The sequence below is a fragment of the Pleurodeles waltl genome, chromosome 5 (assembly GCF_031143425.1).
Source record: "Pleurodeles waltl isolate 20211129_DDA chromosome 5, aPleWal1.hap1.20221129, whole genome shotgun sequence".
Classification (NCBI taxonomy): Eukaryota; Metazoa; Chordata; class Amphibia; order Caudata; family Salamandridae; genus Pleurodeles; species Pleurodeles waltl.
In genome coordinates this window covers 1,849,973,202-1,849,996,369 of record NC_090444.1, presented here as the reverse complement: position 1 = coordinate 1,849,996,369, position 23,168 = coordinate 1,849,973,202, and the positions used below count along the sequence as shown (strand labels likewise).

At 51.2% G+C, this 23,168-nt stretch overlaps 1 protein-coding gene across 2 annotated transcripts in view; it reads right to left on the bottom strand.

Moving 5' to 3' along the window:
* The window catches only part of DAAM2 (dishevelled associated activator of morphogenesis 2), a 517,936-nt gene that overhangs the window by 175,480 nt on the left and 319,288 nt on the right, over positions 1–23,168 (bottom strand). For both annotated transcript variants that reach the window (XM_069236334.1, XM_069236335.1), the window contains exon 6: positions 21,162–21,495. In XM_069236334.1, the coding sequence (XP_069092435.1) occupies positions 21,162–21,495 (334 nt within the window). The remainder of the gene's footprint in view (positions 1–21,161; positions 21,496–23,168) is intronic.

Below are 23,168 nucleotides of genomic sequence, written 5' to 3'. Positions count from 1 at the left end.
GAGTGCGGGTTAAGGGTAGCCTGTTACTGATGGCACAAGATGCCCCCTGTGTGGAGGGTGAGCACGGGTTAAGGCTAGCCTCTTACTGATGGCACAAGATGCCCCCTGTGTGGAGGGCTGTGTGGAGGGTGAGCGCGGCTTAAGGGTAGCCTGTTACTGATTGCACAGATGGCCCCTATGTGGAGGGTGAGTGCTGGTTAAGGGTAGCCTGTTCCTGATGGCACAAGATGGCCCCTGTGTGGAGGGTGAGCGCAGGTTAAGAGTAGCCTATTACTGACAGCACAGATGGCTCCTGTGTGGAGGGTGAGCGTGGGTTGAGGGTAGCCTGTTACTGACGGCACAGATGGCTCCTGTGTGGAGGGTGAGCGCGGGTTGAGGGTAGCCTGTTACAGACAGCATAAGATGCCCCCTGTGTGGAGGGTGAGTGTGGGTTGAGGGTAGCCTGTTACTGACGGCACAGATGGCTCCTGTGTGGAGGGTGAGCATGTGTTAAGGGTAGCCTGTTACAGACAGCACAAGATGCCCCCTGTGTGGAGGGTGAGCGCAGGTTAAGGGTACCCTGTTACTGACGGCAAAGATGGCTCCTGTGTGGAGGGTGAGTGCGGGTTAAGGGTAGCCTGTTACTGATGGCACAGACTGCCCCTGTGTGGAGGGTGAGCGCAGGTTAAGGGTAACCTGTTACTGATGGCACAGATGGCCCCTGTGTGGAGGGTGAGCGCGGGTTGAGGATAGCCTGTTACTGACGGCACAGATGGCTCCTGTGTGGAGGGTAAGTGCAGGTTGAGGGTAGCCTGTTACTGATTGTGCAAGATGCCCCCTGTGTGGAGGGTGAGTGTGGGTTGAGGGTAGCCTATTACAGACGGCACAAGATGGCCCCTGTGTGGAGGGTGAGTGCTGGTTAAGGGTAGCCTGTTACTGACAGCACAGATGGCTCCTGTGTGGAGGGTGAGCGCGGGTTGAGGGTAGCCTGTTACTGACGGCACAGATGGCTCCTGTGTGGAGGGTGAGTGCTGGTTAAGGGTAGCCTGTTCCTGATGGCACAAGATGGCCCCTGTGTGGAGGGTGAGCGCAGGTTAAGAAGAGCCTATTACTGATGGCAAAGATGGCTCCTGTGTGGAGGGTGAGCGTGGGTTGAGGGTAGCCTGTTACTGACGGCACAGATGGCTCCTGTGTGGAGGGTGAGCGCGGGTTGAGGGTAGCCTGTTACTGACGGCACAAGATGCCCCCTGTGTGGAGGATGAGCGCGGGTTAAGGATAGCCGGTTACAGACAGCATAAGATGCCCCCTGTGTGGAGGGTGAGTGTGGGTTGAGGGTAGCCTGTTACTGATGGCACAGATGGCTCCTGTGTGGAGGGTGAGCACGGGTTAAGGGTAGCCTGTTACTGATGGCACAAGATGTCCCCTGTGTGGAGGGTGAGCACGAGTTAAGGGTAGCCTGTTACTGATGGCACAAGATGCCCCCTGTGTGGAGGGTGAGTGCTGGGTAAGGGTAGCCTGTTACTGATGGCACAAGATGGCATCTGTGTGGAGGGTGAGTGCTGGTTAAGGGTAGCCTGTTACTGATGGAAGAAGATGCTCCCTGTATGGAGGGTAAGCACGGTTTGAGGGTAGCCTGTTAAAGACGGCACAGATGGCTCCTGTGTGGAGGGTGAGCACAGGTTAAGGGTAACCTGTTACTGATGGCACAAGATGGCCCCTGTGTGGAGGGTGAGTGCGGGTTGAGGATAGCCTGTTACTGATGGCACAAGATGCCCCCTGTGTGGAGGGTGAGCGCGCGTTAAGGGTAGCCTGTTACTGACAGCACAGATGGCTCCTGTGTGGAGGGTGAGCACGGGTTGAGGATAGACTGTTATTGACGGCACAGATGGCCCCTGTGTGGAGGGTAAGTGTGGGTTGAGGGTAGCCGGTTACTGATTGTGGAAGATGCCTCCTGTGTGGAGGGTGAGTGCGGATTAAGGGTAGCCTGTTACTGATGGCACAAGATGCCCCCTGTGTGGAGGGTGAGTGCTGGTTAAGGGTAGCCTGTTACTGACGGCACAGATGGCTCCTGTGTGGAGAGTGAGTGCTGGTTAAGGGTAGCCTGTTACTGATGGCACAAGATGGCCCCTGTGTGGAGGGCGAGCACGGAGTAAGGGTAGCCTGTTACTGACGGCACAAGATGGCCCCTGTGTGGAGGGTGAGCGTGGGTTGAGGATAGCCTGTTACTGACGGTACAAGATGCCCCCTGTGTAGAGGGCGAGCGCGGGTAGCCTGTTACTGACGGCACAGATGGCTCCTGTGTGGAGGGTGAGCGCGGGTTGAGGGTAGCCTGTTACTGACGGCACAAGATGGCCCGTGTGGTGCACGCGGGTTAAGGGTAGCTTGTTACTAACAGCACTAGATGCCCTCTGTGTGGAGGGTGAGCGCGGGTTGAGGATAGCCTGTTACTGACGGCACAAGATGCCCCCTGTGTGGAGGGTGAGAGCGGGTTAAGGGTAGCCGGTTACTGAGGGCACAGATGGCTCCTGTGTGGAGGGTAAGTGCTGGTTAAGGGTAGCGTGTTACTGACGGCACAGATGGCTCCTGTGTGGGGAGTGAGTGCTGGTTAAGGGTAGCCTGTTACTGATGGCACAACATGCCCCCAGTGTGGAGGGTGAGTGCTGGTTAAGGGTAGCCTGTTATTGATGGCACAAGATGGCTCCTGTGTGGAGGGTGAGTGCGGGTTAGGGGTAGCCTGTTACTGACGGCACAAGATACCCCCTGTGTGGAGGGTGAGCGCAGGTTAAGGGTAGCCTGTTACTGACGGCACAGATGGCTCCTGTGTGGAGGGTGAGTGCGGGTTAAGGGTAGCCTGTTACTGATTGCACAAGATGCCCCCTGTGTGGAGGGTGAGTGTGGGTTAAGGGTAGCCTGTTGCTGATTGTGCAAGATGCCTCCGGTGTGGAGGGTGAGCGCGGGATAAGAGTAGCCTGTTCCTGATTGTGCAAGATGCCCCCAGTGTGGAGGGTGAGCGCGGGTTAAGGGTAGCTTGTTACTAACGGCACTAGATGCCCCCTGTGTGGAAGGTGAGCGCGGGTTGAGGGTAGCCTGTTACTGATGGCACAAGATGCCCCCTGTGTGGAGGGTGAGCGCGTTGAGGGTAGCCTGTTACTGATTGCACAAGATGGCCCCTGTGTGGAGGGTGTGTGCGGGTTAAGGGTAGCCTGTTACTGATTGTGCAAGATTCCCCCTGTGTGGAGGGTGAGCGCGGGTTAAGGGTAGCCTGTTACTGATGGCACAAGATGCCCCCTGTGTGGAGGGTGAGCCCGAGTTAAGGGTAGCCTGTTACTGATGGCACAAGATGCCCCCTGTGTTGAGGGTGAGTGCGGGTGAAGGGTAGCCTGTTACTGATGGCACAAGATGCCCCCTGTGCGGAGGGTGAGCCCGAGTTAAGGGTAGCCTGTTACTGATGGCACAAGATGGCCCCTGTGTTGAGGGTGAGTGCTGGTTAAGGGTAGCCTGTTACTGACGGCACAGATGGCTCCTGTGTGGAGGGGGAGCACGGGTTGAGGGTAGCCTGTTACTGACGGCACAGATGGCTCCTGTGTGGAGGGTGAGCGCGGGTTGAGGGTAGCCTGTTACTGACGGCACAAGATGGCCCCTGTGTGGAGGGTGAGCGCGGGTTGAGGATAGCCTGTTACTGACGGCACAAGATGCCCCCTGTGTGGAGGGTGAGAGCGGGTTAAGGGTAGCCGGTTACTGAGGGCACAGATGGCTTCTGTGTGGAGGGTAAGTGCTGGTTAAGGGTAGCGTGTTACTGACGGCACAGATGGCTCCTGTGTGGGGAGTGAGTGCTGGTTAAGGGTAGCCTGTTACTGATGGCACAACATGCCCCCAGTGTGGAGGGTGAGTGCTGGTTAAGGGTAGCCTGTTACTGATGGCACAAGATGGCTCCTGTGTGGAGGGTGAGTGCGGGTTAAGGGTAGCCTGTTACTGACCGCACAAGATACCCCCTGTGTGGAGGGTGAGCGCGGGTTAAGGGTAGCCTGTTACTGACGGCACAGATGGCTCCTGTGTGGAGGGTGAGTGTGGGTTAAGGGTAGCATGTTGCTGATTGTGCAAGATGCCTCCTGTGTGGAGGGTGAGCGTGGGATAAGGGTAGCCTGTTCCTGATTGTGCAAGATGCCCTCAGTGTGGAGGGTGAGCGTGGGTTAAGGGTAGCTTGTTACTAACGGCACTAGATGCCCCCTGTGTGGAGGGTGAGTGCAGGTTGAGGGTAGCCTGTTACTGATGGCACAAGATGCCCCCTGTGTAGAGGGTGAGCGCGTTGAGGGTAGCCTGTTACTGATTGCACAAAATGGCCCCTGTGTGGAGGGTGTGTGCGGGTTAAGGGTAGCCTGTTACTGATTGTGCAAGATGCCCCCTGTGTGGAGGGTGAGCGCGGGTTAAGGGTAGCCTGTTGCTGATGGCACAAGATGCCCCCTGTGTGGAGGGTGAGCCCGAGTTAAGGGTAGCCTGTTACTGATGGCACAAGATGCCCCCTGTGTTGAGGGTGAGTGCGGGTGAATGGTAGCCTGTTACTGATGGCACAAGATGGCCACTGTGTGGAGAGTGAGTGCTGGTTAATGGTAGCCTGTTACTGACGGCACAGATGGCTCCTGTGTGGAGGGTGAGCGCGGGTTGAGGGTATCCTGTTACTGACGGCACAGATGGCTCCTGTGTGGAGGGTGAGTGCTGGTTAAGGGTAGCCTGTTCCTGATGGCACAAGATGGCCCCTGTGTGGAGGGTGAGCGCAGGTTAAGAGTGGCCTGTTACTGACAGCACAGATGGCTCCTGTGTGGAGGGTGAGCGTGGGTTGAGGGTAGCCTGTTACTGACGGCACAGATGGCTCCTGAGTGGAGGGTGAGCGCGGGTTGAGGGTAGCCTGTTACTGACGGCACAAGATGCCCCCTGTGTGGAGGGTGAGCATGGGTTGAGGGTAGCCTGTTACAGACAGCATACGATGTCCCCTGTGTGGAGGATGAGTGTGGGTTGAGGGTAGCCTGTTACTGACGGCACAGATGGCTCCTGTGTGGAGGGTGAGAGCGTGTGAAGGGTAGCCTGTTACTGATGGCACAAGATGTCCCCTGTGTGGAGGGTGAGCGCGAGTTAAGGTTAGCCTGTTACTGATGGCACAAGATGTCCCCTATGTTGAGGGTCAGTGCAGGTGAAGGGTAGCCTGTTACTGATGGCACAAGATGCCTCCTGTGTGGAGGGTGAGCGCGGGTTGAGGATAGCCTGTTACTGATGACACAAGATGCCCCCTGTGTGGAGGGTGAGCGTGCGTTAAGGGTAGCCTGTTACTGACGGCATAGATGGCTCCTGTGTGGAGGGTGAGTGCTGGTTAAGGGTAGCATGTTACTGACGGTACAGATGGCTCCTGTGTGGAGGGTGAGCGCGGGTTGAGGGTTGCCTGTTACTGATGGCACAGATGGTTCCTGTGTGGAGGGTGAGCGCAGGTTGAAGGTAGCCGGTTACTGATTGTGGAAGATGCCTCCTGTGTGGAGGGTGAGCACGGATTAAGGGTAGCCTGTTACTGATGGCACAAGATGCCCCCTGTGTGGAGGGGGAGTGCTGGTTAAGGGTAGCCTGTTACTGACGGCACAGATGGCTCCTGTGTGGAGGGTGAGCGTGGGTTGAGGGTAGCGTGTTACTGACGGCACAAGATGCCCCCTGTGTGGAGGGTGAGCGCGGGTTGAGGATAGCCTGTTACTGACGGCACAGATGGCTCCTGTGTGGAGGGTGAGCGTGGGCTGAGGGTAGCGTGTTACTGATGGCACAAGATGCCCCCTGTGTGGAGGGTGAGCGCAGGTTGAGGATAGTCTGTTACTGACGGCACAGATGCCCCCTGTGTGGAGGATGAGCGCGGGTTGAGGATAGCGTGTTACTGACGGCACACATGCCCCATGTGTGGAAGGTGAGTGCGGGTTGAGGGTAGCCTGTTACTGATGGCACAAGATGCCCCCTGTGTGGAGGGTGAGCGCGTTGAGGGTAGCCTGTTACTGATTGCACAAGATGGCCCCTGTGTGGAGGGTGTGTGCGGGTTAAGGGTAGCCTGTTACTGATTGTGCAAGATGCCCCCTGTGTGGAGGGTGAGCGCGGGTTAAGGGTAGCCTGTTACTGATGGCACAAGATGCCCCCTGTGTTGAGGGTGAGTGCGGGTGAAGGGTAGCCTGTTACTGATGGCACAAGATGGCCACTGTGTGGAGAGTGAGTGCTGGTTAAGGGTAGCCTGTTACTGACGGCACAGATGGCTCCTGTGTGGAGGGTGAGCGCGGGTTGAGGGTAGCCTGTTACTGACGGCACAGATGGCTCCTGTGTGGAGGGTGAGTGCTGGTTAAGGGTAGCTTGTTACTGACGGCACAAGATGGCCACTGTGTGGAGAGTGAGTGCTGGTTAAGGGTAGCCTGTTACTGACGGCACAGATGGCTCCTGTGTGGAGGGTGAGCGTGGGTTGAGGGTAGCCTGTTACTGACGGCACAGATGGCCCCTGTGTGGAGGGTGAGCGCGGGTTGAGGGTAGCCTGTTACTGACGGCACAGATGCCCCTTGTGTGGAGGATGAGCGCGGTTGAGGATAGCCTGTTACTGACGGCACAGATGCCCCTTGTGTGGAGGATGAGCGCGGTTGAGGATAGCCTGTTTCTGACGGCACAGATGCCCCCTGTGTGGAGGGTGAGTGCGGGTTAAGGGTAGCCTGTTCCTGGTTGCATGAGATGCCACGTACTGTCTAGGGAAGAGTGGGCGATGCTAATAGCTCGCTACTGTTTTCATGAGGTGCCCCCTGGGAGCGAGAATTGCCACTTGAGAGTAACTGTTACTGTTTGCATGATATATCCCACGCAGGGAGGGATGAGTGCAGGTTGTCGGTAGCTCTCAGGACCAGTGGAATTATGCAGCAAGGGAGGACCAAATTATGCGACAGGCTTAACTAAAGTATGCAGCAAAAAAAGAAAAATCATGTGGCGTAATACAACACATTTTGTGATGGTATTGCTTCATTATTTTGTCATTTTTACAAGTTAACACTCTCTGGGCAATGATTTCACCTTATTAGTACCTGTTTAACACCAAGATACAGCACAAAGCTACTGAAAGCTGACGGGCCTTCCACTGTGCAGCACGTGTAGCCCTGATTTTAGCTACTATAGATCCGTTTAAGCTAGAAATTATTTTTTTCTTGAAAGCTGCAAATTACGCAGAAGATGATGGATTATGTGGAAAATGTGGGAAATCCATAATTATGCAGAGAACGCTGCAGCCTCCGCTGAGGTGCGCCCGTAATTTAGAGTAGGTTTGCGTATGTACAGATGGATCCAGGGATTCAGATCCTATGTGCATAGATGGAGGAGGCCTGTGGCTCTGTTCTTTGCTGCACTGCTTTGTGTCTGGTCTGAGGGTGTCCTGGATGCAGATGTGCTGAAAGCTTGTCAGCCCGACAGGCAGGGATGCGGGTCGCGATGACTTTGAAGATGATGCAGCTGGCTTTGAAGATGGTCCAGGATGGCTAGGGGAGCCAGTGGACTTCCATCATGAAGGTGATGTGGATGTATTTATTTGTGCCGTTGATGAGACAAGCTGCAGCGTGTAGGATGCTTTTCCGGGAACTACGGTGGAGTCTGGGAGGCTGTAGGGAAGGACACTGCCACCATGAAGGTGCAATACTACTGCGGCTTCAGCAGTAATTCTGAAGTCTTTTCTGGGGTGAGTGCAGGTTGAGGTTAGTCATTACTGACTGCAACTTACAGGAGATGCTCCATGCGGGGAGGCATGAGAGTAGTTTGAGAAAAGTCTGTTACTGTTTGCATGAGATGCCCCATGCGGGGAGGGATGAGTGCAGGTTGAGGGTAGCTTATTACTGTTTGCATGAGATGTCCCATGCGGGGGGATTAGTGCAGGTTGAGGGTAGCCCGTTACTGTTTGCATGAGATGTCCCATGCGGGGAGGGATGAGTGCAGGTTGAGGGTAGCTTATTACTGTTTGCATGAGATGCCCCATGCGGGGAGGGATGAGTGCAGGTTGAGGGTAGTTTATTACTGTTTGCATGAGATGCCCCATGCGGGGAGGGATGAGTGCAGGTTGAGGGTAGCCCGTTACTGTTTGCATGAGATGCCCCATGCAGTGAGGGATTAGTGCAGGTTGAGGGTAGCCCGTTACTGTTTGCATGAGATGCCCCATGCGGGGGGGATGAGTGCAGGTTGAGGGTAGCCCGTTACTGTTTGCATGAGATGCCCCATGCAGGGAGGGATGAGTGCAGGTTGAGGGTAGCCCGTTACTGTTTGCATGAGATGCCCCATGCGGGGAGGGATGAGTGCAGGTTGAGGGTAGCTTATTACTGTTTGCATGAGATGTCCCATGCGGGGAGGGATGAGTGCAGGTTGAGGGTAGCTTATTACTGTTTGCATGAGATGCCCCATGCGGGGAGGGATGAGTGCAGGTTGAGGGTAGCTTATTACTGTTTGCATGAGATGTCCCATGCGGGGGGATTAGTGCAGGTTGAGGGTAGCTTATTACTGTTTGCATGAGATGTCCCATGCGGGGGGATTAGTGCAGGTTGAGGGTAGCTTATTACTGTTTGCATGAGATGCCCCATGCGGGGAGGGATGAGTGCAGGTTGAGGGTAGCTTATTACTGTTTGCATGAGATGGCCCATGCAGGGAGGGATGAGTGCAGGTTGAGGGCAGCTTATTACTGTTTGCATGAGATGCCCCATGCGGGGAGGGATGAGTGCAGGTTGAGGGTAGCTTATTACTGTTTGCATGAGATGTCCCATGCGGGGGGATTAGTGCAGGTTGAGGGTAGCCCGTTACTGTTTGCATGAGATGTCCCATGCGGGGAGGGATGAGTGCAGGTTGAGGGTAGCTTATTACTGTTTGCATGAGATGCCCCATGCGGGGAGGGATGAGTGCAGGTTGAGGGTAGCTTATTACTGTTTGCATGAGATGTCCCATGCGGAGGGATTAGTGCAGGTTGAGGGTAGCCCGTTACTGTTTGCATGAGATGCCCCATGCGGGGAGGGATGAGTGCAGGTTGAGGGTAGTTTATTACTGTTTGCATGAGATGCCCCATGCGGGGAGGGATGAGTGCAGGTTGAGGGTAGCTTATTACTGTTTGCATGAGATGTCCCATGCAGGGAGGGATGAGTGCAGGTTGAGGGTAGCCCGTTACTGTTTGCATGAGATGCCCCATGCGGGGGGGATGAGTGCAGGTTGAGGGTAGCCCGTTACTGTTTGCATGAGATGCCCCATGCGGGGGGGATGAGTGCAGGTTGAGGGTAGCCCGTTACTGTTTGCATGAGATGCCCCATGCGGGGAGGGATGAGTGCAGGTTGAGGGTAGCTTATTACTGTTTGCATGAGATGTCCCATGCGGGGGGATTAGTGCAGGTTGAGGGTAGCCCGTTACTGTTTGCATGAGATGCCCCATGCGGGGGGGATGAGTGCAGGTTGAGGGTAGCCCGTTACTGTTTGCATGAGATGCCCCATGCAGGGAGGGATGAGTGCAGGTTGAGGGTAGCCCGTTACTGTTTGCATGAGATGTCCCATGCGGGGAGGGATGAGTGCAGGTTGAGGGTAGCTTATTACTGTTTGCATGAGATGTCCCATGCGGGGGGATTAGTGCAGGTTGAGGGTAGCCCGTTACTGTTTGCATGAGATGTCCCATGCGGGGAGGGATGAGTGCAGGTTGAGGGTAGCTTATTACTGTTTGCATGAGATGGCCCATGCAGGGAGGGATGAGTGCAGGTTGAGGGCAGCCTGTTACTGTTTGCATGAGATGCCCCATGCGGGGAGGGATGAGTGCAGGTTGAGGGTAGCTTATTACTGTTTGCATGAGATGTCCCATGCGGGGAGGGATGAGTGCAGGTTGAGGGTAGCTTATTACTGTTTGCATGAGATGTCCCATGCGGGGGGATGAGTGCAGGTTGAGGGTAGCTTATTACTGTTTGCATGAGATGCCCCATGCGGGGAGGGATGAGTGCAGGTTGAGGGTAGCTTATTACTGTTTGCATGAGATGCCCCATGCGGGGGGATTAGTGCAGGTTGAGGGTAGCCCGTTACTGTTTGCATGAGATGCCCCATGCGGGGAGGGATGAGTGCAGGTTGAGGGTAGCCCGTTACTGTTTGCATGAGATGCCCCATGCGGGAAGGGATGAGTGTAGGTTCAGGGTAGCTTATTACTGTTTGCATGAGATGCCCCATGTGGGGGGGTTAATGCAGGTTGAGGGTAGCCCGTTACTGTTTGCATGAGATGCCCCATGCGGGGGGGATTAGTGCAGGTTGAGGGTAGCTTATTACTGTTTGCATGAGATGCCCCATGCAGTGAGGGATTAGTGGAGGTTGAGGGAAGGCCTTTACTGTTTGCATGAGATGCCCCATGCGGGGAGGGATGAGTGCAGGTTGAGGGTAGCTTATTACTGTTTGCATGGGATGCCCCATGCAGTGAGGGATTAGTTGAGGTTGAGGGTAGCCTGTTACTGTTTGCATGAGATGCCCCATGCGGGGAGGGATGAGTGGACTTTGAGGAAAGCCCATGACTGTACGAAATGCCCAGGTAGGAGGAAGGAGGGAAGAATGAGTGTAGCCCATTTCATGACCGTGCAGGTTTTCTGCCTGTTTAAACTGCCCATCAGTCAGTGCCCCACAGGTTCTGGTGCTCATCTCAATGTATTTTAGCCATGCACACTAACATGCATGTATTTTTAATCACCCCATTTCAGAATGTACAGCAGGGCTCACAAACGAGCACTTGCCCCCATTTAGAGTAGTAGATCAGCCCCTCATCAAACATTTGGGGGAGTTTCTGTGCCTCTCCTGCAAGTTTCAGGGAAAGTATCAGAGTACAGGCACTTCCAGGTGGCATGGAGACACGGGGGATCTTGGATGAGTCGAACACCAACTTTATTGAGGTACTAGATCCACAGTGTGTGCATTGGCTCTTTAAAATGTTACCTGTTGTATTGTTGAGGTGTTGTTGTGTGTTTGTTATGAAAAGAGCTTCAGGGCCTGATTACAATCTTGGCGGGTGGGCATATTTCGATTTCCATAGGATATAATGGGATCGTAATACGGCAGACGGGAAATCCGTCATGTTTGTGAGAGAGTAACCCCTTCTGCCAAGATCATAATCAGGCCCTCAGTGTCCTGCCTCCTGTGGCACTCTGTGTCCCGTTGCATGTTGTTTGAATTGCTGCTGTTCTTGGAATGTGTGCATGTGTGCGTGTGCACGCAAAGCATTCCTCCTTCAGCATCTGAACACGCAACTCCATAGGCATCCTTTAAAAATGCAGAACACGCAAAGTGTGTCATGAGCAGCAATCAAAGAAAAGTGGGAGAAGGATGGTTCTGCTGTGGCCGAGGACTTGTTGAGCAGAAGCATTTGTCGGTAGTTAATTTACATTCCGCTGAACAACAGATAAGAGGGTGAGCGGGACACGAAGACTGCGAGGACATCTGGTACTCTGCATGTTTGACTCCGCCGAGGCGCTGTACGTGCGAGGGCTGCCCTGGGGACAGAAAAAGTAAATCCATCTGTCATCTCGCGATAAACAACGAGAAGTCTTCACTGGCAGCCGCAGGGTAAGTTTCACAAGGTCCTCTTACAACAGTGGTCTTTAAACTTTTCAATGCTTCACCCCCACTGAAAAGAAAAATCATTGGGGCCCTCCTCAGAACTTTCCACAATTATTCTATTAAATTGGCAATGTTTAAATATGTCTAGACTTTTATAAACATTGTAGTTAAGTTCTGTTACTGTTTTAAAAAATGCAATCAAATGCATGATGCTAATTATTCTATGCTGGTCAGGCAGGCCTTGCTAATGTGTAAAAGTATCCACGTTGTGATTATTAGAAATGGGGGTGGGGAGTTTGAAGAGTATTAGGAGCCCCTCCCCTTTTGACACAGACTCCTAGCTTGGATATAAATGACAAAACATGTTAGTGATGGCGCATTAAGGAGGTTTACCGCTGCTCATTTTTATCAGTTCAAAACAAAGCCCTCTTGTCAGCATAATGCTTCTTTTGGCCAGAGCCTGGCGTTCCCTCTAGGATCATTCAAGACCCCACTAGTGGGCCACACCCCTCAGTCTGAAGACCCCTGTCTTACAATATACCATTAGTTCTACGCCAGCACCCCGTGGGCATCAATTAACAGCCAACCTAACAACGCAGTTATATCGGATATCGTGTACAAGGGCATCAGATGGATGCAATGATCGGCAGATAATCCTCGCTTCCGGGTCCTTAGCTGAATTGAAAGTTCTCGACACCTAAGCTAGGAAATTTCTTACTGTGCTATAAATTCAGCCGCCTTCTCTTCAGAGAAGCTTTCACTAGCATGGGGTAGTGCCATGTGTTTTTCTTTATGCCAGATGACACCATCCCAACTCCCACATATTGTTGACGTACGCCTCACCAGGATTGCACACACTGCAGAGAAAGAAATTATGTTGGGAAAGTCAAGGACTTGAAAGACAGGGTCTTGCAGCTGCTGTTTCAAAGTCTGTTTTTAAATACTACCAGGACTGAGCACCCCACATAAGGAGCCGACTAACACAGATGCTCTCTCTCTCACATTCACACTCTCTCATACATGCTGCAGTGACAAACAGCCCATTAGTGTTGTATACCCAGTGCAGTCCCAGCCTCACACTGTTTAGAACATATGAATTGGCTATCAAAAAAGTCCCTATGCCTTACAATGAGTGCCGGGAGGGCCCAGCAAACAAATTACCTATTGATTCTGATACATAAACACCACCATGAGTGTAGGTTCAGTACTGCAAGAAAGTCCTGAGCTGTACGGCGCTGCTCAACCCTCCCTTTTTTGCTTTTCAACGGAGCAGGCTCCCAGCTCTGCTAAGTGTCACTCATCTCATGTTAGACTAACGCATTTTAGAACTTTGGAATGTCGGGAGCTCCACTGAGGGCAATGGCGTAGCTCCGGGCTTCCAGCGGCCGGTAAAAGCCCAGAGCTCCAAAATTCCAATGTTGTTGTTTATTGATGCTGCTGTGAACAAAGGCCTCACGGACCCCGAGGAGAGGACCTCTGTGAGGTCTTTGTTTTGCTAATAAGAGCATCCTGCCCTCTAGGGGTGGAATGTTCTAATAGCCTTAGAACCCACCGTAGGTGGACTATACCAGCCATTAAAGGCCCGCTTCAGCGTTAAAGGCCCGAGCTGAAGCAGGCTATACCAGACATTAAAGGCCTGCTTCAGCATTAAAGCCCCGAGCTGAAGCAGCCTATACCAGCCATTAAAGGCCCGCCCCAGCATTAAAGGCCCTCGCCTTTGGCCTTTAACGCTGGAGTGGGCCTTTAATGGCCGGGACAGCCCACTACAGCAGGCGGTAAGGCTGTGTTTTTATCTTCCCTGCTTCACAGCAAGTACCTATGAGTGCCACACACTTGGTGCTAAGAAAAATGAAGGGAGTTGGTGTTCTTCTTAAAGTGTGCGGAGATGGTGTTTTCCCTTATCTGGAAGTGAAAAGCCTCCGCCCACACTATTTTCAGGTGGAATCAGGCAAGGGATTGACCACTATGGCCAGTTTTGACTGCTCTTCACTGGAGGCTGTGCTGACCCCTCCTCCTCCTTGCTATCACTGCAGCACTACGCCACATGTGTGAACAGACCTCACTCAGGCGGGAGACTCACCATTTTTTAAGCCAAAAATTGCTTTATTTCAGGTGTCTGCCGAAAAATACCTGTGGTTCAAAATCCGCCTATAGGGAAAAGAAATCCCCAAATTATTTGTTCAAATTCTTCCACTTCCCAGTCTGAAAATGTTGGCATGTAAGCTACGTGCCCAGAGTGGGGCACTCCTCACCAACACAGTGGTGGTATAGAACCTTAAGTACCAACAGGATGGGTGCCTCAGGCCTGAGCCATTGCTTGAGTTTACATAACATGGGGCAGACTCATCAACTCCTCCAGTTACTGAGGACCCCTGGGGGTGGCTGAGCCCCTATTGCCTCCCTCTAAACAACTGATGCGGCCAACGCATTGTGTGCGCTCACGGAAGGGACAGAAACTGAGCTTAAACATGCTGACAGCCACGGTGAGGGGTCAAAGGATGGAGAAAGCCATCTTCAGCATAAGGACCTTTACATTTCTGAGAATTGGTTGGAGTGTGAACTACTTCACATATTTGATGACATGACATGAAGTGAGATCACACAAACTTTGACATCAATGATAGCACAAGAAGTGACCAGTCAAATAAAAATTACTGTAAAAAATTAATAAAATGATGGGAAAACTTCATTAAAGCAGACTCGTGGCTTTCAAAAGTAGTGGAGTAACACTCTGATGTGTCCAAGGCAGCTTCTTCCATTAGCTAATGGGGCCTTTAATAGGGTTTTTACTGTTGTAGGATTACCCCAGAAATCTTTTCAGTTGTCAAGAGCTGCTATGCACACAACAAAGCAGTGAAAACAGCTGCATTTAGTGTTCAAGTTCTAGCCCTTTTTATCAGGCGTGCCAGTTCTGAGTGAGAAATCAGCCCAACTTCCAAAAGTGTGAGTCTCACTCGCAATGAGTGAGACTGGAGGGCTCTTCAGCATCTAAACCATTCTTGAGCCATGCTGGTATGAGAGAAAGGAAGCCTACTGTAGGGCCAGAGGTGGGTCAACTATTCAAGCACAAGCTCTGTGCAGTGGTGACCATGACTTGGTCCTTGACCCAAATTCCATCTGCGCCAGGCAGCGTGACTCCAGAAGAATCCGGCAACGTCAGTGAACTCAATCAGAAGTCCTTCTTGAGGAATATACACAAAGGAACAAGAGTTAAACAAACATCTGAGAAGAAGGGGGTCTGCACATGCTTCTTCAGGGCTGAACTGGGCCAGATGTGCAGAAGGCTTGCAGCTGCTGCCGTGTGAGCTCCTGCGTGTCACACTGAGAACAGAAACAGCACCACCGACTCACAATAATATTGTGATAGAGCTCTTGGCATACGCAAAATATGTGCATGTTTGTCTTTCTATCAATCAAACATCTGACACGTGCATACAAAATGGCCTCCCAGGAGCCCGGCGTCAATCAGAGCGCTTCACGGCCTCCAGCTGGGTATGAGACACTATACACACTCTACGGCACACTATGTGGGCTCCACTCAGCAGCGTGCACATGGAGCGACAAAGGTTGACTACTACCTGTACACTACTAGAGTGAGTGGGATGTGTCATGAATGTGTAGCTCACACGACATGCCCCGCCAGCCTCTCCCAGCGGACACAACAACACAACACGTGTCTTCTGCCAGTGACCCCACACTGCACGTGTCATTCAAGACCAACAACACGACAACCAGTCCATGCAAACCTCTAAGGCATGCTTTGCTACACAACCCTGCAACGTGTACTCTCATCAATTGAAATCACAAAGATTCACAGAACTGAGATTTGGGGACTGCTTATGTCTCCATCCCACATAGACCTGGGAGATGATACCAGTGCACAGACTTTTGTCAGAGTCAAGTTCACTGTCAGGGCTGGGGACATGGGTGTCCAAGGAAATCTGCAAGAAGGTAGCCACTGGAAATGTGGTGGAACCACACAAAGTCAGCATTTTATAGTTATTTGTTAACCTTCACACTGGATTTTCACATGCGATCTGTGAACTCAACTTTAATAGCAAAACATGCAGGGGTTCAACACAGGGTTTTCTCGGGGTGATGGGGTGGGATTTTATTAAATGTGAAAATATTTTAACAAAGAAAAGCTTAACTTTAAACATGCTGAAGCAAGGGAGCAACCCGGGATTTTCTTGGGGTGTTGGCGGGGAGGGGGAGGGGTTGGGGAGTTACTAAATGGAAAAATATTTTAAAGGAAAAAATGTATGTAAAGCTCCATTTATATGTTAAACTCACAGATTATTAGTGGGAAGCAAATAAATCACAACATTTGGCGTTTAAGGTTGCCTCTTTTTCTGTGTCACATTATGCACCGTAGTATTAAACTCAAGTAAAACATTTGAGTTTAACACAATGTTGTGTAATGTGATGTTTGATGGAGCCTAGGTGTGTAGCCTCTGGGGAGGCCAGCCCTGTGTGTTAAGTGTAGCACAGCCTTGTGTGAGGGTTCGATTCGTCTTAGGATGTCTTAAGTAACAGACAATCCTAAGGTACTTTGATCCCCACTAATCAATATAATTATAGGAATTGCTTCACTCTAAAAAGTGGTGCATTACAAATGTCTATTCCATAGGTATGAAGCCTTCCAAAAGTTAAAGGGCGTGCCATCTTTGATAAGCCAGACAAGCGAGGGACATCCTTCAGGAATGTGTTTGATTGGGATCAGATATTCATATATAAATCTGGAGGATTATATACTGTGTGAGGTCTCTTGTCATGTACCACCAAGATGAAATAATAATGGCTATGACACGATTGTGAAATATACTCAGTAACCAAAGACTGAGTGCATCTGATGAAACAGTGCTGATTAGATCTGTGAATTATGAAATATAAAGTGCATTAAGTGTCAAATGCCTACAGATACAAGAGTAGGAGGCAACGTTTATAAGTAGGATTAATATGACTAATAAATTGATTTAGTTAAGATGTGTTTGGGATAAGATGAATTTCTCAGACATCAAAGCAGTGAACACAGGGCTCTGACTCGCTGGAGTTTGGCCTTCAGACATGAATGAGGCGCTGAATGGTGGATAACGGTGCGTCATCTCCCCCACATATGTCAGGTCAGTACAGACCGGAGGGAGGGTAGAAGAGGTGGGTAGTGTCTGGTCCATCACCGCCTCCCCTCCCCTGCCAGCAGCTGATCTGTGCTCCCCCAGGACATGCAGGAGACTGCCCTTGGTGAGGGCAAACCTGAAATCAGTGATAGACTGCTCAGGTCTGACAGCGCTGATAGACTGCTCACGTCTGACAGCACTGATAGACTGCTCAGGTCTGACAGCGCTGATAGACTGCTCACGTCTGACAGCACTGATAGGCTGCTCACGTCTCACAGCACTGATAGACTGCTCACGTCTGACAGCACTGATAGACTGCTCACGTCTGACAGATAGGCTACTCAGGTCTGACAGCACTGATAGACTGCTCACGTCTGACAGCACTGATAGGCTACTCACGTCTGACAGCACTGATAGACTGCTCAGGTCTGACAGCACTGATAGACTACTCACGTCTGACAGCACTGATAGGGTACTCAGGTCTGACAGCACTGATAGACTGCTCACGTCTGACAGATAGGCTACTCAGGTCTGACAGCACTGATAGACTGCTCACGTCTGACAGCACTGAAAGGCTGCTCACGTCTGACAGCACTGATAGACTGCTCACGTCTGACAGCACTGAAAGGCTGCTCACGTCTGACAGCACTGATAGACTGCTCACGTCTGACAGCACTGATAGGCTGCTCAGGTCTGACAGCACTGATAGACTGCTCACGTCTGACAGCACTGATAGGCTACTCAGGTCTGACAGCACTGATAGACTGCTCACGTCTGACAGCACTGATAGGCTGCTCACATCTGACAGCACTGATAGGCTACTCAGGTCTGACAGCAGTGATAGACTGCTCACATCTGACAGCACTGATAGGCTACTCAGGTCTGACAGCACTGCTAGACTGCTCACGTCTGACAGCACTGATAGGCTACTCAGGTCTGACAGCACTGATAGGCTACTCACGTCCCCAGCTCTGATAGGCTGCTCAAACCTGAAATCACTTATAGGCTACTCAAGTCTGACAGCACTGATAGACTGCTCACATCTGACAGCACTGATAGACTGCTCAGTCTGACAGCACTGATAGGCTGCTCACGTCTGACAGCACTGATAGGCTACTCACGTCAGGCAGCGCTGATAGGCTACTCAAGCCTGAAATCACTTATAGGTTACTCAAGTCTGACAGCGCTGATAGGTTACTCAAGCCTGACAGCACTGACAGGCTACTTAACCCTGACAGCACTGATAGGCTACTCACGTCAGACAGCGCCGATAGGCTACTCAGACCTGACAGCACTGATAGGCTACTTAAGCCTGACAGCACTGATAGGCTACTCAAGCCTGAAATCACTTATAGGTTACTCAAGTCTGACAGCGCTGATAGGCTACTCACGTCAGACAGCGCTGATAGGCTACTCAGACCTGACAGCACTGATAGGCTACTTAAGCCTGACAGCACTGATAGGCTACTCAAGCCTGAAATCACTTATAGGTTACTCAAGTCTGACAGCGCTGACAGGCTACTCACGTCAGGCAGCGCTGATAGGCTACTCACGTCAGGCAGCGCTGATAGGCTACTCACGTCAGGCAGCGCTGATAGGCTACTCACGTAAGGCAGCGCTGATAGGCTACTCAAGTCTGACAGCGCTGATAGGCTACTCATGTCTGACAGCACTGACATGCTACTCCAGCTTCACTCACATTGGCTACAATACCCCCCATTGGAAGACAGTCCCTCCCCCATCTACAACTCTGTGTGTGTTTCAAAGGTGCCTCCTTGAGCTGTTCATCCCTCACTCTCAACAGAGGCTCTGCCCAGTGCCCGAATGAAAACCAAAAACAGCCCTGGTAAACATGTTCAGACCAGCCCGCACTGCTGAAAGTCATGTTTGGATGTGTCCTTGGACTAGTCCACCCTTCCTGATGGCGTCACCCAACTAGAAAACTGTTACATATTTGAAGTTCTGCCACTCACCACCTCAAGCTAAAAAACTCTAAGAAATCCCTTTGTTAGTCAATAAACTTCTACTGATTTCCAAAACCTCTCCAACTACTTGCACCAATCATCCATGCTGATTAAGTACAAATCCGTATGGTAACCAACACCACCCCCACGAGAGGGATGGAGAATCCTGGGCTATATGCTGCAGGCTGAGCCCAAGTACAGTAGGTGGTTCAAGCCCTAAGCCAACAGCATCAATCCATTCTACCTACAGGCAGGTTCTAGGCTGTGCCTCTGCTAGACAGTGATACTCATGGGTGGTACATGCCTTCAGTCATCAGCATCAATCCGTTCTACCTACAGGCAGGTTCTAGGCTGAAGCTATGCTAGACATGGATACTCATGGGTGGTGCAAGCCCTCAGCCAACAGCATCAATCCATTCTACCTACAGGCAGGTTCTAGGCTGTGCCTCTGCTAGACAGTGATCCTCATGGGTGGTACATGCCTTCAGTCATCAGCATCAATCCGTTCTACCTACAGGCAGGTTCTAGGCTGAAGCTGTGCTAGACATGGATACTCATGGGTGGTGCATGCCTTCAACCAACTGCATCAATCAGTTCTACCTACAAGCAGTTTCTAGGCTGCATCTCTGCTCGACATGGATACTCATGGGTGGTGCATGCCTTCAACCAACAGCATCAATCCGTTCTACCTACAGACAGGTTCTAGGCTGAAGCTATTCTAGACATGGATACTCATGGGTGGTGCAAGCCTTCAGCCAACAGCATCAATTCGTTCTACCTACAGACAGGTTCTAGGCTGAAGCTATTCTAGACATGGATACTCATGGGTGGTGCAAGCCTTCAGCCAACAGCATCAATCCGTTCTACCTACAAGCAGGTTCTAGGCTGCAGCTCTGTTAGACACAGATAGCCATGAATGGTACCCGCGTTCCATCAACAGCATTTATCCGTTCTACCTACACGTAGGGTCTAGGCTGCTCATTGTTCTTGCACTAGACACAGATGGTGATGGATAGTACAAGCCTTCAGTTAAAGGGACCAATCCATTAGCCCTATACGGAGGGTCTAGACTGCTCCTGTGCAGAAACAGATACTCATGGATGGTACACATCTTCAATCAAAGGGATCAATCCGTCCTACCTACAAGCAGGTTCTAGGCTGCTCATTGTTCTTGCACTAGACACAGATACTGACGGATGGTACAAGTCTTCAGTTAAAGGGACCAATCAGTTCGCCCTATAAGGAGGTTCTAGATTGCTCCTGTGCAGACACAGATACTCACGGATGGTACAAGTCTTCAGTTAAAGGGACCAATCAGTTCGCCCTATAAGGAGGTTCTAGATTGCTCCTGTGCAGACACAGATACTCACGGATGGTACATGTTTTCAATTAAAGAGATCAATCCGTCCTACCTACAGGCAGGTTCTTGGGTGCTCCTGTGCTAGACACCGATATTTAAGGGCAGCCAGTCTACAGGATGCACCTTGAGTACACTGCATTCAAAGCAGCTAACCTGATGTGTGCTCAGCATCATGTGCACACGGGTGGAGGGATCCAATAAGCAATTACATTGATGAAGCAGACCATACCATGCTCTGGAGCCTTTAAGATGTAAACCCAGTCCCTAAAAGGTAAACAACAAAATGTGCCCTAGCTGCAACCTGCTTATAGAGCTAAAGATTGCAAACAAAAAAAGACTCAAAGATCCCAGTGATGTGTCGGCAACACCGACCCGTCCCTTTCACAATTTTAGGCATTATCCAGGGTGACCATAATCAACTCATCCATGTCCTGGTTTACTTCAATCAGCCATGGGTGCCTCTGGGGAGCACCTGCCCTAACCCCACATCTGGCTGCCCTTTGGGTAATGGTACCAGCACAGCTCCATTCTCCTAAGCTGCTTGGGTGCAATCGTGGTGGCACCCTTGCGTACAGCCCGTTCCCTTCAGTCACATACAGAAAAGACTCCGACAAGATGCCTCCTGCAAACGAGGAGTTACACCACGTACTAAATGCAAGGACTGTTGCACAAACGTACAATCAATGTTCTAGCACTAGGACACACAGCAGCCCACCTAATCTACTTTGCCATCATGTTGTGATAAACAAATCTAGACAATTCTACGTAGCAGTACAAAATATCTCAATGTTGTTGTTGCCTCTTTAAGACACAATTTATGAGTCCAAAACATTGCTTGCTGGGCCAGTCTGGGATCTGTAAGTAAACAGAAGTGAGGGTGTATTCACTGAGGACTCCTGGGACATCCCTGTCTCTCACTGACCATTGTTCCTTGGTGGCACCACTCTCCCTAACCTTGATCAGTCTAGTTAAGAACACTAGCCCAAATGGTTGTGGGTAGCTCAGGCTGACAACAGAAATGGGGTTCTCCAGGTCAACGCCCCCAGGTTCAGGAAAAGCCTAACCACATGTGTCATGCCTGTCACAACCGACCAGGAACATTGGGAGGTGGACTGCATCATCCCTGTTGATCAGTTATGGGCAGTTCAGTTCTTACCTGGAATCTTGTCCTTTCCGCGGCAAACACCTGGTAGTGGAGCATGGCCTGCAGGACCTTCTTGTGCCCACCGGGCACGAGGCAGACGGCGCCCAGGATCTCCAGCACAGCGATCTTGGTCTTGATGTTCTCCGTCCGTAAGCTTTGCGAGATGATGTTGATGCTCTCGGGGTGCGCCAGGACGTGCGCCCTTCCTTGGGAGTTGTTCATCAGGGCCTTGATACATCCTATAACGGATGTGTGTATGCGGCTCTCCGACGTCTCGTAGTCCATGCTCTTCAGGAAGTTCAGCAGGCAGGTCAGTCCATCGAGCTCGATGAACCGGGTCACAAACCTGCAGGGAGAGAATTGGAAGAGGCATGGATGAGCCAAGTGACACAATGGATAGTAGAAGCAGATACCAGTGAGGCTACACCTGGTGTTGTGAAGTCTACTGGTACGACAGAGTATGACGTGTGCGAAGGGTGATACGAGAAGTGGCGGATGATGGAACGGACAGGGACACTAGCGGAGAGAAGATAGAGACAGGTGAGACAGGAGGTTTTATATTGGATCGTGACATACATATTACCAGTGCCAGCCATCCTGCATGGCATGGACCCTTAGGTGAGCACCTGGTGATGTATCACCAATCCATGGAGACAGATGGACAAGGTGAGTGCCAGGGGCCTTTACACGAGCACCAGCCAACATACTCACAACGTGCCAATGGTACCAGTCAATATGAAAGAACAAAAGTGAAATCCAGCACATCTAATGTTCACAAGCCATCACACCTAAAATTATAGCTTGATTTTAATAAATGATGAAATAAATTAATTAAAAAAAGTTAAATACATAAGTTATTCAAGTGAATTCATAGCGAAATACATAAGAGGGCAACAAGGAAAAGAGCCCAAAAGTTGGAAAATGTAACAACAACCCCCGCTTTGCTCCCCCCTCCTTCAAGGGGTGACCGCTTGTGGAGCAGTGCCTCCTCTCCTAAGACATAGATACCATATATGGGCTCTTCTATAGTGTCCCACTGAGGTTGGGGTGTAACTACTCCGTGGATCTGTAACCTCTAGTAGAAGAGATGAGCCCATAGGATTTACTATCCTGGGCGGTGAAGCATCCTTCCTGGCAGTGACCTTACGCGGAGCAGCATTTGTTCAACATGTCTTCTCGGACAGCGGAAGTGCCCGAAGAGACTAAACTGAGCCATGAATGAAGTCTGGCATGTCTTGTCCAATGACCTACTGTCTCATCACACCCACTCTCCCCCCAGGGCCAGGAAGTGCCCTCTGACGCACCCAGCCATTTGTCAGACACACAAACTTTCAATAGCAAATTTGGGGGATCATTGAAAATTTATTTGAGGTCTAGTTAACTTCTTCTGCAATTGACATATACCAAGGAGGAAGATTTTTAGACGCAAGAGTCGGACACATACCAGCCGTTGTTTGCCCACTGCAGACAGTGATCTGGTTGGATGGGACGGTACTGCCCGGGGGCAGGAATGCTACACAGATGCATTCAGACACACTGTCATTAGAAGGAGGGTTGAAATATCTTTTTTTGAGATGGTGAATCAATGAAAATTCCTTATTGAGTGATACAAGCAGACATAAATCCTGATGACTGCCCTTTCTACACGAGCTCTTACAAAGACCTGCTGCCAGGGTGGCGAGACAAAGGGACACAAAGGGCGGAGAGGGGCACCGCAGCACCCATGGTTGGCGTCTTCCAGGGTCAAGGAGGACGATGATACGAACTCTTCGGGATGGCTCATCACAGGCGGGTCCGGATATACTGAGTCCAGTCATGGCCATGGAAGTGGGTCTGAAGGCCACACCAGGGGTGATCTAGGGTGTAGAATCTATTATATTTTAGTTGAGGTTTGTGTAAAGCGCTGCAAAGCACCCTATGCTGTCCTCGAGGCGCATATGAGTGAAGAGTTTGAAGGAGGCAACTACTGTAGGGAGAGTTAGTGGTAAAGTACAGGCACATCCATCAGGGGTTATCATT